The sequence below is a fragment of the Dendrobates tinctorius genome, unplaced genomic scaffold (genome assembly GCF_039654945.1).
Source record: "Dendrobates tinctorius isolate UK_male_01 unplaced genomic scaffold, ASM3965494v1 ptg000030l, whole genome shotgun sequence".
Taxonomy (NCBI): domain Eukaryota; kingdom Metazoa; phylum Chordata; class Amphibia; order Anura; family Dendrobatidae; genus Dendrobates; species Dendrobates tinctorius.
Window position 1 is genome coordinate 39,576,802 of NW_027361698.1, and position 16,664 is coordinate 39,593,465.

At 43.1% G+C, this 16,664-nt stretch overlaps 1 protein-coding gene across 1 annotated transcript in view; it reads left to right on the forward strand.

The window, feature by feature from the left end:
• The window catches only part of FAT4 (FAT atypical cadherin 4), a 337,078-nt gene that overhangs the window by 207,050 nt on the left and 113,364 nt on the right, over nt 1–16,664 (forward strand). The window contains exon 2 of the mRNA XM_073572044.1: nt 4,388–4,519. Coding sequence (XP_073428145.1) covers nt 4,388–4,519 — 132 coding nt within the window. The remainder of the gene's footprint in view (nt 1–4,387; nt 4,520–16,664) is intronic.

Below are 16,664 nucleotides of genomic sequence, written 5' to 3' on the forward strand. Positions count from 1 at the left end.
TTTGCAATTTCACTGTACTTGGAATTTTTTTTTCTCGTTTTTGAGTACACGACATGGTAAAACCAATGGTGTCGTTGAAAAGTAAAACTTGTCCTACCAAAAAATAAGCCCTCACATGGCCATATTGACGGAAAAATAAAAAAGTTATGGCTCTGGGAAGAAGGGGAGCGAAAAATGAAAACGCAAAACCAGAAAAAGCTTTGGTCATTAAGGGGTTAAGAGATGTACAACTGCTCATGAACAAGGAGCGTCTGACTCCAGCATTGTGTATTTTGTGGTGCAATATATTTTGACATGGAATTAGCTATACTAATACGGTAATGTTAGCAATAATGACAACATTCTTGTTTTCGGCACTGTATTCTACAGTCTTTATACAAGTACAATGCTCTGCAGACCTATTCCGTGAATGTTCCCCAGCCTCAGCGACGCTTTATTCCCTCTTAGCTGATGCGATTTGTGAAAGTTAATTTGTGTGTTTATCCAATTTTCATAATTCCTCATCAGATGGATTTTCTAAGTGTTATTCATGCTTCTGCAAAGAAAGTTAAGGAGTGCTCGGTGTCAGTAGTATTTCAAGTTTCCTTCAGTTTGAAATATGACCGTCTCCCTTTTTAAATCGCTCTGCTTCCAGATAGCATTCCTCGGCATCTATTAATCTCAGTGTCTTTCCTTGTAATCAGCCTGAACGCTGCCGAATATTTCTGCTGCTTTAATTAGCTGCAAGTTATTTGGACTTCCCTGTCCATTGAGGTCTCTGTTGTCTCAGGGCAATGAAGGGATGAACCATCAACCAGAAACAATATATTTAATTACCATACCAGAAAAGCTGCATATACAGTATATTCGGAGACAAAGGAGTCACCATTGCAATTCTTGTGGTCTCAATAGATTTAGCTATGGAATGTAACATGTTTGTGTAGCTGCGATTTGCTATGTTTAGTGGACACAGAAGGAATGTTTTATTCTTTCCTTGTCTATATGTCACAATGATCAGTTTCTGAAAACAAACACGGCATATTAATGAGTATTTGGCACTAGAAACAGTGCGAATAGTGGCATGACGAACAGCATAGACCCTTCAAGATTTGTACTTGTCAGCCCCCACTAAATAAGTGTCTGGATAAAAGCTCCTGTCATCTCCGCCCTGCGTAATATTGGGGAGTATACATATTAGGCTTTTCACCACAATGGGAAGAGCCCAAATAACTCACTTTCATGATCCTTTTCTGCCCTGTTCTTACATGCTATGATGGAAACCATTATTAATGGAAAATTTGAAAAAATAACACAACTCTACAATACTGTCTTCTCTTCTATTAACATTTATCCACCAGGTCAGGGGAACTCAAACTTTAGTAGATCAGGAGCAACATATACTTTTTTTTTAAAAAAGTATGACGTAAAGTCATCACGTTCAGTATTAAAACGGGAAAAACCTATTAATGATAGATCCGAGTGACATGACTATTACTCTGGTGTAAACTGCCAGGGATAGTTTACAACCTTTCCAGGTTCCAGCAATGGTATGACATTCCCAGTGCCACCAGTACACGGTAATGTATGCGGCTGCCAACAACCACAGCTTCACATACACGGCACATATGGATCCCGAGCCTCAGATTGGGGACGACTATAACAGTGATGCTTAGAAATGTCTTATTGTAGGTATATTTTTCACATTTTCACACATTGATTATGCTTATGATTGGTCTTTGAGTGATTGTAGGTAAAACTGTTTTCATCTCTGTGATTCATCTAATGTGATCGCACAGAATTTTTCTGTACCGGGCTTTTCTGGGTTTGAAAACTGCTGTAATAGGTCATTGAATTGGTTTGTGCATAGTTCCTGTCCAGAAACCTAAGTGGTCAGCCGCACACAGATCGGCCCCATAGAATGTGGACCTGAAGCAGTTCAAACTGCAGGTCCACAGAAGAAATCCCAAGGTCAGGATGTGATTTTTTCCTCCAAGTTCCAGTGCATATACTCATCAGATTTTCCACACAAAAATCCTATGTCTTAAAACCCCACTCCAGCGTTTTTTTTATTCCAGCACTGAAGTGGTGCCACTAAGGTAAGGTCCCTGTTCTTAGTCTTATATTTTCCAGTCTCCGTCTTCATCTGTTATTAGAACTGCTCCGATTAGTCTCCTGTAGTTTGTGACCTGCCGAATTGCCCCAGTATTTGCTGGGTGAGCTGTAAGTCACTGCTCAATTTAACACTAAGAGAGCCAGAACGAGGCCCTCATATACTTACATTTAGATCTCATGACCATTACCTTTGACTTCCAGTCAGTCAGAAGTTACGGTCACAGGATGTGGTGAGGGACTAAGTAGCACTGGGAAGAGCTGAAGATGGCTGCTGGTGAGTATAATACTAGGCTCGGGGAATTTAGATTAGTATCACCACTCCAGCGTAGAAAAAACAACAACAAAAAACTGGAGTGGTGTTTTTGAAATTAATGAAAGCGTCAAAATAGGTAACATACTTCCTTATGTAATGTTGATCATGCCAGGGCTTATCGGATGACATAAAAAGAGTTCTAGAGATCTACATTGTAGAATAATTTAATTTACTATTGAAACTATCTATTTATTTATCACTTTGCAATCTACCTATCTTTCCATCCATCTATTTGATAGAATCTATCTGTTTATTAGTCTGGTGTTGTTTCTATTGCTCTATTTATATGTCTTTTTATTTGTCTATCTGTTTTTTCCTGTCAAGTCTCTAGCAATATGCCAGTCTATCTATTTATCTATCCATCTATTAGTCGGTGCTGGTGCTATTGCTCTACCTGTCTTTCTTTCTGGATCTATCTATCTAGCTATCTAAAAGGAAGAAAATTAGAGCAGCACAAAGAAGGAAAGAATCCGGGTGCAGAGCCCCCCAGGCAAATACCAAACCTCAATTGTAGAAATCCAAGAAAAATTGGAGGCAGCACACCATTTGTAATGAAAAAAAGAGCTATTTCATAAGCCCAAAAAGCGACGTTTAGGTCCAAACAACAGGAACCTTTCTCAAGCTGTTCTTTGGACCGAAACGTCACCTTTTGGGCTTATTAAATAGCTCTTTTTTTCACTACAAACGGTGTGCTGCCTCCAATTTTTCCTGGATATCTATCTATCTATCTATCTATCTATCTATCTATCTACAGTCTAACTATCTCAATGTGAGACTAATACTTCTTCAGCATGCCTCTAGCCATTCAGCTGTGAAATATCATGCAGAGAACAAGAACCAATGGTTCAATGCAACTAGATTTAGACGTATTTCCACCAAGTTGTGTCTTACTGGTGGTCCTTTGTTTTGTTGGTGGCCACTTAGAATTACAAGTTGTAAATGAATAAATTGCTCTAGTGGAAGACATAAAGCAGTCATGTCATTTTTCCTTATCGGAGGTTGGGCATCTACCCATCTCACACTTTTGAAAACAAATAGGTCTGTCTTTCAAGGCTCCATCTAAGTGCCTGTAAAACAATATTGCCTTTACAAAAACAATGTGAAAATTGCCTGTTCCTGCATCTTGTGGAGACTTTTGAAGACCACATAAACATCACGAGAAATGGGGACATTGCTTAGATGTCAGAGTCGGCTGGGATTCATCTCTAGTAATAAGCCTGTTTACTTTTAAAACTCCAAAAAATGAGAAGGTCTGTGATTTCCTATGAAAAGGGGAAATTTGTATTCTGCCATTAAGGGATTTGATGTATAAACATATCAAAGAGTGTTTTATTTCCCCTCATCTGTATGGCAATTACATTCTTCAGTGACTGAATAGCTGTTTTCAACCAGCTCTTGGCAGATACATGTCACTGAGCCTGTGAATTTGGAGTGTATTTACACTTGATTAAGTCCAAATGCCAAAAAGGCCACATTACCCTGATAACTGATAGAAACAATTACTAGATGAATAGTCTGGAGGTGTTGAGATATGACCATCCAAATGAACAGGATGCATACTACCAAAGTAATATATCCTGTGCCAACAAATGGGGTAAAGGTTTACAAAGTAAAAACAGCAAAATCACTAGTCATTTCATGTATTGTCAATGTCATCTTCACAGTAAAACATGAGAAAACTTGAAATGTTGAACCAGGGAGAAGATATTAAAGTTGATATACTAGTTCTTAAGCTTCCCACACACGTTAAATAGATGTCAGCCAACTTTGGCCAAGCATGCATAGCTTGTCTCCAGTGGAAACAATTGATTGGGTGTGTTACCATCCAACATCCCTGGTCCTGCTGTCCTGTGACATCAGCCATCTGGAAAGAGTAGTAGGACTTCTATACTTGTGAAATCATATTTCATATATTGATCTTGCTTATTACATTCAGCCATTTGTAGATCACTTTCTAACCAAGTATTATGGTTTCTTCTGCAGGTGGAGATCACACTTCAGGATATCAATGACAACCCACCAGTATTTCCAACAGATATTCTTGACCTAACTGTAGAAGAGAACATTGGCGATGGATCAAAAATAATGCAGTTGACAGCAACAGATGCAGATGAGGTATTTATATATTTTTTTCTATGAATATAGATATTTTTTTTTAAGTGTCAGTGGTCAATAACAGTATATATAGCATAAAATATTCAATAAGGACAAATTTACAATAGTCATAGACGTTAAGTGGGAAATTACTGCTCACAAAAGAGCTTAGCTCAACAAATCAGAAATAAAAAAAAAACTTCTGTAAATATGAAGCTTTAGCCCCAAAACACATCATCATAGATCAAAAACATCATAGCAGATTGAAAAGTTTACAGGTCACTGTCTCTAAGGGAACACTTAGCTAATTTAAATGAATTTAAATCTCCTGGTCCAGATGAATTACATCCTACGGTACAGAAAAAGTTAGCAGAGGAAATTGCAGAACCATTAACCAGAATCTTTGAAAATCCTGGAGAACAGGAAAAGTCCCAGAAGATTGGAGAAGGGCAAATGTTGTCCTATCTTCAAAAAAAAGGAAAGAAAATGGAGCCAGGAAATTACAGGCCAGTGAGCCTAAAGGGCCCGTCACACTAAGCGAGATCGCTAGCGATATCGTCAAAGCGTCACCGATTTTGTGACGCAGTAGCGATATTGCTAGCGATATCGCTATGTGTGATACCTCCGACCGGCTCCCCCCGCTGGTTATCGCTGATCGCGCGAGAACGGCTTGGGCCGTTTCTCGACGGGCGCTTCCTGCTGGCGCCGACGAGCGACGCGTGGACGCGGGCAGGAGGACGTCTTCATCGCCGCGTCTGACAGGTAAGTAACAACCGCCAACCGCTGCTATGTCGCTGGTGAGATCTGCCTGTTTGGCAGCTCAGTAGCGACCATTTAGCGATGCATCAGCTATCCTGACCAGGTCGTATCGTTGTCGGGATCACTGGTGCATCGCTAAATGTTGTGACGGTACCCTTACTTTTATACCATGAAAGATCTTTGAACAAATTATTAAACAATATGTCTGTAAGTACTTGGATGAGAAAACAGTAATTAACCAGATTCAGCATGAGATTGTAGCAAACAAGTTATGCCAGACTAATCTAATTTGGATCAAGGAAATGCAGTAGATATAGTATACAGTATCTTGACTTCAGCAAATCATTTGATAAAGTATCTCATACTATCCTTATTGAAAAAATGACTAAGTATGGAATTGACAAGGAATTATTAAGTGGATTCATAACTTCCTCAGAGATCATACTCCAAGAGTGGTGATAAATGGTTGCACATCCAATTGGAAGAGTGTTTTCAGTGGGATACCACAAGGCTCTGTCCTGGCCCCAGTGTTGTTCAACATTTTTATAAATGATCTAGATAAGGGAACTGAAGGTAAACTAATCAAATTTGCAGATGATGCAAAGCTAGGAAGGATATCTAACACTAGAGAAGACAGAGAAAGGATGCATAAGGATCTGGATAAGCTTGAACTATGGGCAGCTACTAATAGAATGACATTTAACAGGGAGAAATGCAAGATTCTATATCTGGGCAAGAAAACCGAAAATTACATCTACAGAATGGGAAAAATAAAACTAAGTAACAGCACATGTGAAAAAGGCTTGAACATACTAATAGATCGCAAACTGCACATGAGTCAGCAGTGTGATGCAGCAGCAAAAAAGGCAAACACAGCTCTAGAATGTATTAAAAGAAGCATAGAGTCTAAATCATGTGAAGTCATTATCCCCCCTCGACTCCTCCTTATAGTGAGGCCTCATCTGGAATACTGTGTTCAGTACTGGGCACCACATTTTAAAAAAGACATTGAAAAACTGGAGCAAGTTCAGACAAGGGCTACTAGGATGGTGAGCTGACTGCAAAGTATGTCAAAAGAGGAATATTTAAAGGATCTTGAAATGTTTATCTTGCGAAAAAGAAGGCTAAGAAGAGACTTAATAGCTGTCTACAAATATCTGAAGGGATGTCACAGTGTAGAGGGATCATCCTTATTCTCATTTGCACATGGAAACATTACAAGCAATGGAATTAAACTGAAAGGGAGAAGATACAGATTAGATATTAGAAAAACTACTTTTTGACAGTCAGGGTGACTAATGAGTAGATCAGACTGCCACGAGAGTTGGTGAGTTCTCTTTCAATGGAAATCTTCAAACAGAGGCTGGACAGATATCCATCTGAGATGGTTTAGTGAATCATACATTGAGCAGTGGGTTGGACATGATGACCCTGGAGGTCTTTTACAACTCTAACATTCTATAGAGAAATCTAAACAATGTAGGCGCCGAAATCAGGGCAAGGTCTGGTCGGTCCAGGCCTGCTTAGAAGCAATTTTTATAAAAACTGAACCACTGTTGCCATTGAGCTTTAATTTTGCAGTACTGAAAAAAGTTGTTCATGAACAAAGTACATTTTAATTAATAGATCTTGGAATAATAAGTTCCGCAATGGGATGTGTTTAAAAATGTTTTTCCTGTGCTGAGGTTATCTTATAAATGTGCCTTTGCTAGTACTGTGAATTGGCTGTGTTCAACCATGAAGAGCTGCTCCAGTTCATAGTCACCACATTCCACAGTCCCTGGCCAGGGAAATAACATATGATATTAATGATAAGTAAGTATACAGATGAAACAGCAGAGGCTTGCAACTGTTGCTTTCGATGGTAACACATTTTCCTGACTGAGGAAATACATTTCACTGCGTATTTTATCATAGAAGTGAGTGTTTGTGTTGTATCACCAGTCCTGTGTGCTTATCAAAAATCAAGTCAGTGACATATAAGCTCATGAGCCACTGACTTGATTTATGTTGAGCTCAGAAGGCTAAACACATAGCAGAAACACTCACTCCTATGATAAAACAGGCAGGGAATTGTGTTGCCTCTGAAAGCAGTGGCTGCAATCCCCTGCTTTTTCATCTGCATATTCACTTATCATATGTGACTTATGCTATCTTACCTGGCCAGGAGCTATGGTATGTGCAGACCAAGGACTAAGATTCAGACCAAGAGCTGGAACAGCTATGCATGATGAGACACATCAAATAACAGTATATAACTGAGCAGGGTTGGACTAGGGTGTCTGAGGCCCACAGGAGAAATTGACCCTAAGAGCCCACCCTACAGCAAATCCCTGTTAGCTGTTATCCCTGTTATAGTGGAGCATTGACTGTAAAACAGAGACTCTTGCACATCTACTGTGCATACTCTATACAACTGGGATGTACAGTTACGGTAGTTTGCATTAAACGTCTTCTTTGATTAAAATCATTTATAATAATACTACATAGAAGAGAGAAATACCACCACACCATGATTGAACTACATATTCCACCACATAGTGACTGAATAATACCACCTACAAAGGAGAAATATCACCACACTGTGACCAGACCACATATTACCACCACATAGTGAACAAATAATACCACATACGAGGAACAAATACTGTTACACCATGACCAGACCACATATTACCACCACATAGTGACCAAATATTACCACATACAGGGACAAATACCACCACACATGACCAGACCACATATTACCACCACATAGTGACCAAGTAATACCACATACAAGGGAGATATATCAGCACACCATGACCAGACCACAAATTTTCACATACAGTGACCAAATACTACAATAATGATTATTAATAAAAACCACAATACTAACAACACTGTTATTATCACCAGTGACATTATACACAGAAGTGTATAGTGTACAGTATAATTTCATTGTACAGGAAATACAGTGATCACCAGTGGCAGTGACATTATATACAGGAGCTCTGTATATAGTTTCCATGTACAGGTAATGCAGTGATCATGTGTGACATTATACACAGGAGCTCTGTATATGGTGTCACTAGAGATAATGCAGTGATCACCAGTGACATTATACACAGAAGCTCTGTATATAGTGTCAGCATACAGGTAATAAAGTGAATCTCGCCCCTGTGGGCGTGTTAACATAATTTGAAGTCGTTGTCATCGCCATCCCTGCAAATCTTGTACACATGTGCAACACATTTCGGCAGCGTCACTGCGTTTCTGCAGCAAGGTGTATACTTCCCATCTTCAGAGGCACGTACTGTGCATGTCTGGAAGCCATCTCCTGAACTTCCGATCATGTGCAGTGTGCCTCTGAACCCCGTGATAACATGGAGAGAGGGCTGACTAGTCAGGGGTAACTAATGTCTCATCGACTAGTCATAGTTCTTATTTGCATAAGAAACTGGGACAATATGAAGGGTTTTTTTAAACCTAATTTTTACTGACAAACATTATACGGGTCTGGTTAGTCAGGGAATTTACTCATACATAAGTGAATGCTGCTGAGCTGGAGGGCATGGAGGACCTGACAGGTTCCGTTTAAGCCGCTCATCCTGGTCCCCTATGTCCCTTGGCACTGGCTGTGTCCCTTAGGTACCTTGGCCCTGGCTGTACCCCCAAGGTCCCTTAGTCTTAACTCTGTCCCCTAGGTCCCTTGGCCTGGCCCAGCATAATGCCACAACCACAGAGACTGAAAGGGGAGAGAGAAAAAAAACCCTCTTACCTACCTGTACTCCCAGGATGCTGCGAGGCGTCCTCATTTTGGAGATCTAACGCACTCGTGTTAAGATGGCCACCGACCTAGCAGAGATCGGTGGTTGACATGACTGAGCCCATCGCAGACGTCGCATAACAGTGACATCATATGCCGGCGACGTCACAGTCATGCGCCGCGTGCAACGGTCACACACAGTAAGGGTACGTCTCCACGGGGCATACTGGCAGCGCTTTGGATGCAGCGGAAACCCCGCTCTGCCCAAAGCGCCGCCCCCCTTTGTACGCGCCGTGAAATAGATATGCGGTCTGGAAAGACGCGCTGCATGTCTGGATATGCTGAGCCGCCGGATGCAGCCCTGCACGCATAGTGGAGACAGGATTTCATAAAATCCCCTCCACTAAGCTGTAACATCTAAGCACTGCGGATTGGACGAGGCGGCTGTACGCAGTGACCAATCCACAGCAAATTCTGAATGTTTCCGGACCGTGGAAACATACCCTTACACACACGTCAGCTTCCGGCCTGTGCTAGGATGGCGGCCTATTGCGACAGTAACGGGGTAATATATTTCAACTGTATGTGCTTCCTTGGACACACATTCAGTTGAAACCAGCGGACCCCCTTTACGACCTGCTCGGGGGCCCACCAAGGCCCTGGGACCCACCGGAGAATTCTCCGGTGTCCTGATGGCCAGTCCGACCCTGTAGCTGATGCACATTTATAGGATTATCTTAACACAAGAACATTTTTTTAATACATCCAATTGTGGACCTTATTAAACAGATCTACAAAAATTATTGAGGTGCCAAAGGTTTTTTAATGAATTTTGGGTATTTTGAGGGTGTTGAATTAAAAAATCCCATTACTTTAGCTGAATAGGTTCTATTCCATGAAAATAATGTACTCCCCCAATGCGACTTGTGTGTGATAACAAATGCAATAGCTTTTGGTCTGTCTTTTGACTTTTGTCTTAGGTAATGAAGTATCCCATATAATGATATAGTATTTCAATTTTGTAGGCTTACAGTGCTAGAAAAGAGACATTTTGGAGCCAGAATTCTACTGTAATAAATGCATTCACTATTAAAAATCTCAGATCTAGAGCCAGTCTAGCAAAACCAAATTAATATTCTTAATCAGCACCATAAACTTAATATAAAACAATTCAGACATTGTTGGCACCAAAATCACTGTATACCAGTGTTATTATTCTGTGACCATTTATTAAAGCAAACCTGTCAGCAGGATTTTGTTAAGTAAACTATAGGCATTGTCAGGTTGGCAGTGTTACACTGATTAAAATGATACTTGTGTAACCAGTATTAGAAGTTTTCAGTTAATGAGATCCTCATGCTATGTCGCGTGACTGTAGGCAGAGTCTTATTTTGGTGATCTAGACCAGATAAACCAAGAAGAGACCTGTCCACAGGCCGCTCCAAAGACCCATTTCATGAGTTGTTTTTTTTTTTGTTTTTTTAATTCTGTGGAAGCATTGTTGAAAAGCAATGTCTGACTTTCATTTGTTCACAATAACAGTAATTTTGACCAGGGGTGCCCAAACTTTTGCATATCACTGTATTTCCTACATCAGTGTTTCTGAAATTCCAGTCCTCACAGCCCCCCACAGGTCATATATCCAGGATTTCCATAGTGTTGAACAGGTGAGAGAATATCTGGGAATATCTGATGCCTTGATACTTCCATAACCTGTGCAATACTAGGAAACCCTGAGAACATGATCTGTTGGGGCCAGTGAGGACTGGAGTTTGAGAAACACTTTCCTAAATGTTTCTATAAATGAATTTTGTATGCAGAGGTCAATGCCGGATAGAAGGTGAAAGTGAGTTATTGACAGATTGACGTGTAAGAACTAATACTAGAAAATGAGCCCTTTCCATTTATAGTAAGAAGTTACTCTGCTATAGTAGAAAACGAATAAAAAGCGGCATTAAAGAAAGCACAAGATGACAGCCAAGTATTCACGCAGTAGAGAAATATACAGTATGTGTAGTTGCCAAAAACATAGATGTGGAGGGTATGGTTTATGACGCTGAAAAATAATTTTTATAATTGAGGACAGGAACAGCCGTTTTATTATACAGAATTTCAATGAAATATGATGAAATAATAATATTAATAATGGCATATTTGACGACATTACACTTCATGTTTAATATCAAAGTACAAGAAGTTTGCAATATTACACACACACATTGGAATTCTGCAAGGGCAAATGCTAATATGTCCATATGGACTTCCATCTGTGTTTTCTATAAAATGAATATTTTAGTACTGAATTTCATTTATCATTACCAACAGAAATGTGTCAACAAGCATTACATCACATGCACTATACTCCTCAGGGCGCCACGTATATGAATATATTATACAGGCGTGTTACACAGTGTATTATGCTGGCTCACCACATAGATCTTCAGCGGTTCAGCATATCTTAGCATCTATGAGTATTCGCTCAGAAATATTAATGGTCCATCATACCAGATATTTATGATGCCTTAATTTCTTAATCATGTTTTGTAAACGCAAATGTCTTTTCTTTTCTTGACAAACGTAAGCGGTCCTTAATAGCAGCATGGTTGGCTGGGGCATTAAAACTTTAGATATTAGATAAAATAGGGTACATTAGCTTTGCTTGGTTTCCATTGAAGATGGTTATTGTAAGCTAGGTTACGCTCCACTCCTCACTCCCGTGCCCTCTTTCTCCATCTTGATGGTTTCTCCACTGCTGCTCACTTATTTCACTGGCAAGATCTCATTTTATCCCAGTTGCCTATTGAAGCTTCCATGTGTCATGTTGATTCTTTTGTACAGCCATAACCTTTTTTAGCATAGCAGAAGTTCTAAGTTTGTAGCCATGCAATACAATTGATTGCTTTTGGAGAGATTATCAAGAGCTCCTATTTTAAGGGAACATTTCAGGTAAGAATTACCTATCTAAGAATAGGCAGAGGCCACTAGGGGCAGTGTTAGTGGAATAGGTATCACTCAGTGGTGAAAGCAGATAACAAGCAGTATAATCGCACTACGCCCCACTCTGTTCCAGTCATCTGATTCTCCCTTCATGCCCACTGTTTTGCCAATTGATGTCCATTTCAGCTCCTGCACAGGTTGAACGAGACATAAGTCGACGAAACAGTAGACATGAGTGAAGAACAGCTTTGACTTTTCAGTTCTGCACCCTGCCCCAATGACTGCAATGGAAGGGGATACAATGTGACCATATTCTTCTCAGACATGATCCGGATGCTAATAACAACCCACACCTACTCTGCCTTTACTTACATATGGAATAGAAACCTGACCAGTTCCTTTCAAACCCAGTAAGTTTTCCCATTTATGGCTTTGTAGACTCCGTCTCAAGTCAACTTCTCCCTGTTCATTTCCCGAGTCAATGTACATGTTGCTTGAGTGTCAGCTAGAGCACTCTGCTGTTCTTGATGCAGTTCCACCGGGTCCTTGTTCCATATTCCTTGTTCTCTGACCCTTAGGATCAACTCCTGATACTTGTAGTACTAGTTCTGGTCCTGACTCCTTGCTCCTGACTCCTGATTATGCTCCTTCTTTAAGCTTCAGATAATACTCCAGGTACCTGTAGTGTAGACCTCCACATTGCTTGTCACTTTCCTCCAGTCCTAACTCCTCTTATGATCTGTTTTATCTGGACTGCTCACCAATCTTTGGTTCCATTCATGACGAAACCTCAGTTCTGCCTTGCCTTGTTCAACTGAAATGCCCTGGTTCTGAATGAAGCCTCTTTTTCACCTCTTTTTCTAGATATATTTAGATTTAAAATTTATATTTAGAGATAAGATAAAATTAGTACCACTTGACAAATTTATAGAATTCTTTATTGTAAAGTTTATGGTGTAAGTTGAAACAGAGCAAGAGTAATGCATTTTTTTCCTAAATTTAAGAAACTGTGACTGCTAGGGATTTAAACACGTCTTAAGATGCAATTAGAATAAAGTTTTAATCTGCTGAATCAACAGAGTTCAGATAAACTTCCATGGATCTTTGAGCTTGGGAAATAGCATGTTTATAAATTTAATAAATCCTCAGCTTCTAAATGATGTAATATTACTGATTATTTTATTCAGGAAAAAGAAGCCTAATGCACTGAACATTGGTTGTAGTCCAACTGGTGCAGTAAGTTCTGGATCCAATAAACTAAATATTAACCTTATGATGTTTAGAAAAATCCTGGAAATGTTAAGATATGAGAAATACACATCTCTCATCCAATAAGCATGAATTTTAATTTCATTATTTCTAAATGTATTATTACCTTCCAAACTGTAGGTTGTTCTATAAACAACAGGTGAAAGAGCCTTAAGGTAGTGTCACACTTAGCGATGCACCAGCGATCCCGATCAGCGATATGACGCGGTCAGGATCGCTGGTGCATCGCTAAGTGGTCTCTAGTGAGCTGCCACACAGGCAGATCTCACCAGCGACATAGCAGGGGTCGGGGGTCGTTACTTACCTGTCAGACGCGGCGATCCTGACGTCCTCCCGCCCGCGTCCATGCGTCGCTCGTCGGCGCCACAGGAAGCCCAGCAGGAAGCTGACGACGAGAAACGGCCCAGGACTTTCTCGCTCGATCAGTGATAACCAGCGGGGAGTCGGTCGGAGGTAAGTATCAGACATAGCGATATCGCTAGCAATATCGCTATAACGGCACAAAAACCAGTGACGTTATAGCGATATTGCTAGCGATATCGCTTAGTGTGAGAGGCCCTTTACAGGGGATGTATTTTCAGATTTTTGATACCTTATCTGAGAGCAGTGTAAGGCAGCGGTAGCACCGTACGCAGTGAAGAGGCAGTGACCCACAAAGTTCAAACACAAAAGTCTCTTTAATGTGTTATCTTTACACAGAAAAGGTTCCAATCCAAACAAATGCATGTAACTTCAGTGCATATTATTAGTGTTCAGTTCACACCAGTTGATTGCATTTCATAGTACACAGCATCCTTCAGATTGCATTCACTACACACGTTAGTCCTCCTCTGACTAGTTCCTGTTGGTGCCCTGCACCGCTGTATCACAGTCTCTACTCACAGCCGTACACAGTCCTGGATATCCTCCGGGTTGCAGCCGGGCACCTTATCCACCTGTTTGCAGCCGTTAAACATGCTAGTCCCTTATTTGGGCACAGGATATCCACCTCCGGTTCACATCCGGGCACAGGACATCCACCTCCGAGCCCAGTCACCGTGGACGGCAGCACCACTGTGTATGCTGTGGGTTCCAGGCCTATTGGCTCCGCTCTGTCCTGTGCTCTGCACACCAACTGCTCTACACAGCAACAAGCACCAACTCACTCAGGCCGTGACACACCTGAGACTCACTAAGCACTCCCTCTGAACCCTTTCCTGCAGGGTTTTCTCCTTCGTCTCATTGGGGGACACAGAGACTGTGGGTGTGTGCTTCTGCCGTCTGGAGGCTGACACTAAGTATACAAAAAAAGAGTTAGCTCCTCCTCCGCCGCATACACCCTCGCCCCCAGACCGGGCGTAACTCAGTTTTTTGCTTAGTGTCTGATGGAGGCACACGCAGTCTGGAGCTCCAGACTAGGTTTTTTTTTTTTTTTTTTTCCTTTCTTTGAAGATAAGACAGGGGCGACGGATCCTATAGAGAGGGTCCGATCTCCCCAAATCATCAACGGGCGACCACGTGTGAGTAGTCCTCCTCGTGTTTTCTCTCCCGCACCGAGGGACACATCTGGGACTTTTCCCCAGACAACCATTTTTCTTTTTTATTTTGTAAAGAGGGGCAACGCATCCTGATAAGAGGATTCGATTTCCCCATGAACTACAACGGGCGAGCACGTGTGAGCGATGGGCGATCCCCAACGGACTCCACGTTTTGTTCCTCTCCTGCAACGCGGGATTTCAGGTTGCCCCTTCCACCCCTAGGTAGTGACACCAGGGGTGCAGTTGGAGGCGCAGGTAAGCCAGGGGATCGAAGCATCCACCCCCAGTAGCCTCCCCCTCCCCGCCCAGGGATGGGGTTGAGAGCACCCCAAGAGAGCCCCCCCGGCGGCCAGGCTCACCTTTTTTTGTAGGGTCATCCCCCGGAACGGGACCCCCCAGAATGCGCCGCGGGGCTGTCTGTTCCCCCGCCCGACGGGGTTACTTTTTCTTACGGGGCCCGACTCTCTCCCCGGTGGAACCCGGTGCGAGTAGTGCCACAGGCGGAGTGCGGCCAGAAGTCCCGCCGGCGGCCGCGGTCCCCGCGGTATGGGGAGATCCGCAAGGCCGCGCGAGGCATGCCCGCCCCTTCCGGTGGTAGCCGGAAGCCCCGCCCACTGACTTCCGGCAGCCCGGGGGGCGCGGCGGGCGCGCAGTGACCGGGGAGCGCGCGCCCCCTCCTCCTCCCCCTCCTCGCAGGTCCCCGCCGGAGTACGGCTGAAGCTCCGCCGGCGGCCGCGGTCCCCGCTGTATGGGGCGGGCGCGCACAGTGACCGGAGGCTCCCGCCCCCCTCCCCCTCCTCGCATTTCCTCGCTGGAGTGCGGTCGGAAGCCCCGCCGCCTCTCTCCAGAGTGCACCGCAGTGCCCCCGGCGAGTAACGGCACGTGAAGCAGCTCGTCCACGTCTCAGGGTTTTCGCTGCGTCCAGAGCACCCCGGGAAGAGGTGGGACGTTACCGGTGGGTGAGTGCAACCCCGTTTCGAGTGCCGCACTGGTTGTCAAGGAAGGGGTTACCCTCCTCCTACCCTACCCTGCAATATGTCTGGCAAAGGGAAAGCTCACTCTTTCCTATACGCTGTTTGCGTTTCCTGTGGGGTCAGGCTGCCTAAGGCGCAGCCGGGTAAATTTTGCGAAGCCTGTGAGTCGGAGCGAGCCCAGGAGCCCCCCATTGTTGCAGAGCCCAGGGGTCAGGACCCCCCAGAATGGGCAGTGTCTTTATCGCATTCTATGATGTCCCTTACGAAGGCAATTGAGTCCCTTCGGGGCCCGGGCAGGGTCAAGGATGGTGGTCTGCCAGCGGAAGACAGCTCGTCTACGTCTCAGGACCCTTCGTCCGTTAGGGGCCGCTCCAGCACCAGTCAAGCTCAGGGTAAGAGAGCTCGTTCTCCGTCGGCCGGGCCCTCTGGGGAGTCCAGCAAAATGACTCGAGGCACTTCGTACCTACGGACGACAGAGTGGGCGCTCGTCGGCGCCACAGGAAGCCCAGCAGGAAGCTGACGACGAGAAACGGCCCAGGACTTTCTCGCTCGATCAGTGATAACCAGCGGGGAGTCGGTCGGAGGTAAGTATCAGACATAGCGATATCGCTAGCAATATCGCTATAACGGCACAAAAACCAGTGACGTTATAGCGATATTGCTAGCGATATCGCTTAGTGTGAGAGGCCCTTTACAGGGGATGTATTTTCAGATTTTTGATACCTTATCTGAGAGCAGTGTAAGGCAGCGGTAGCACCGTACGCAGTGAAGAGGCAGTGACCCACAAAGTTCAAACACAAAAGTCTCTTTAATGTGTTATCTTTACACAGAAAAGGTTCCAATCCAAACAAATGCATGTAACTTCAGTGCATATTATTAGTGTTCAGTTCACACCAGTTGATTGCATTTCATAGTACACAGCATCCTTCAGATTGCATTCACTACACACGTTAGTCCTCCTC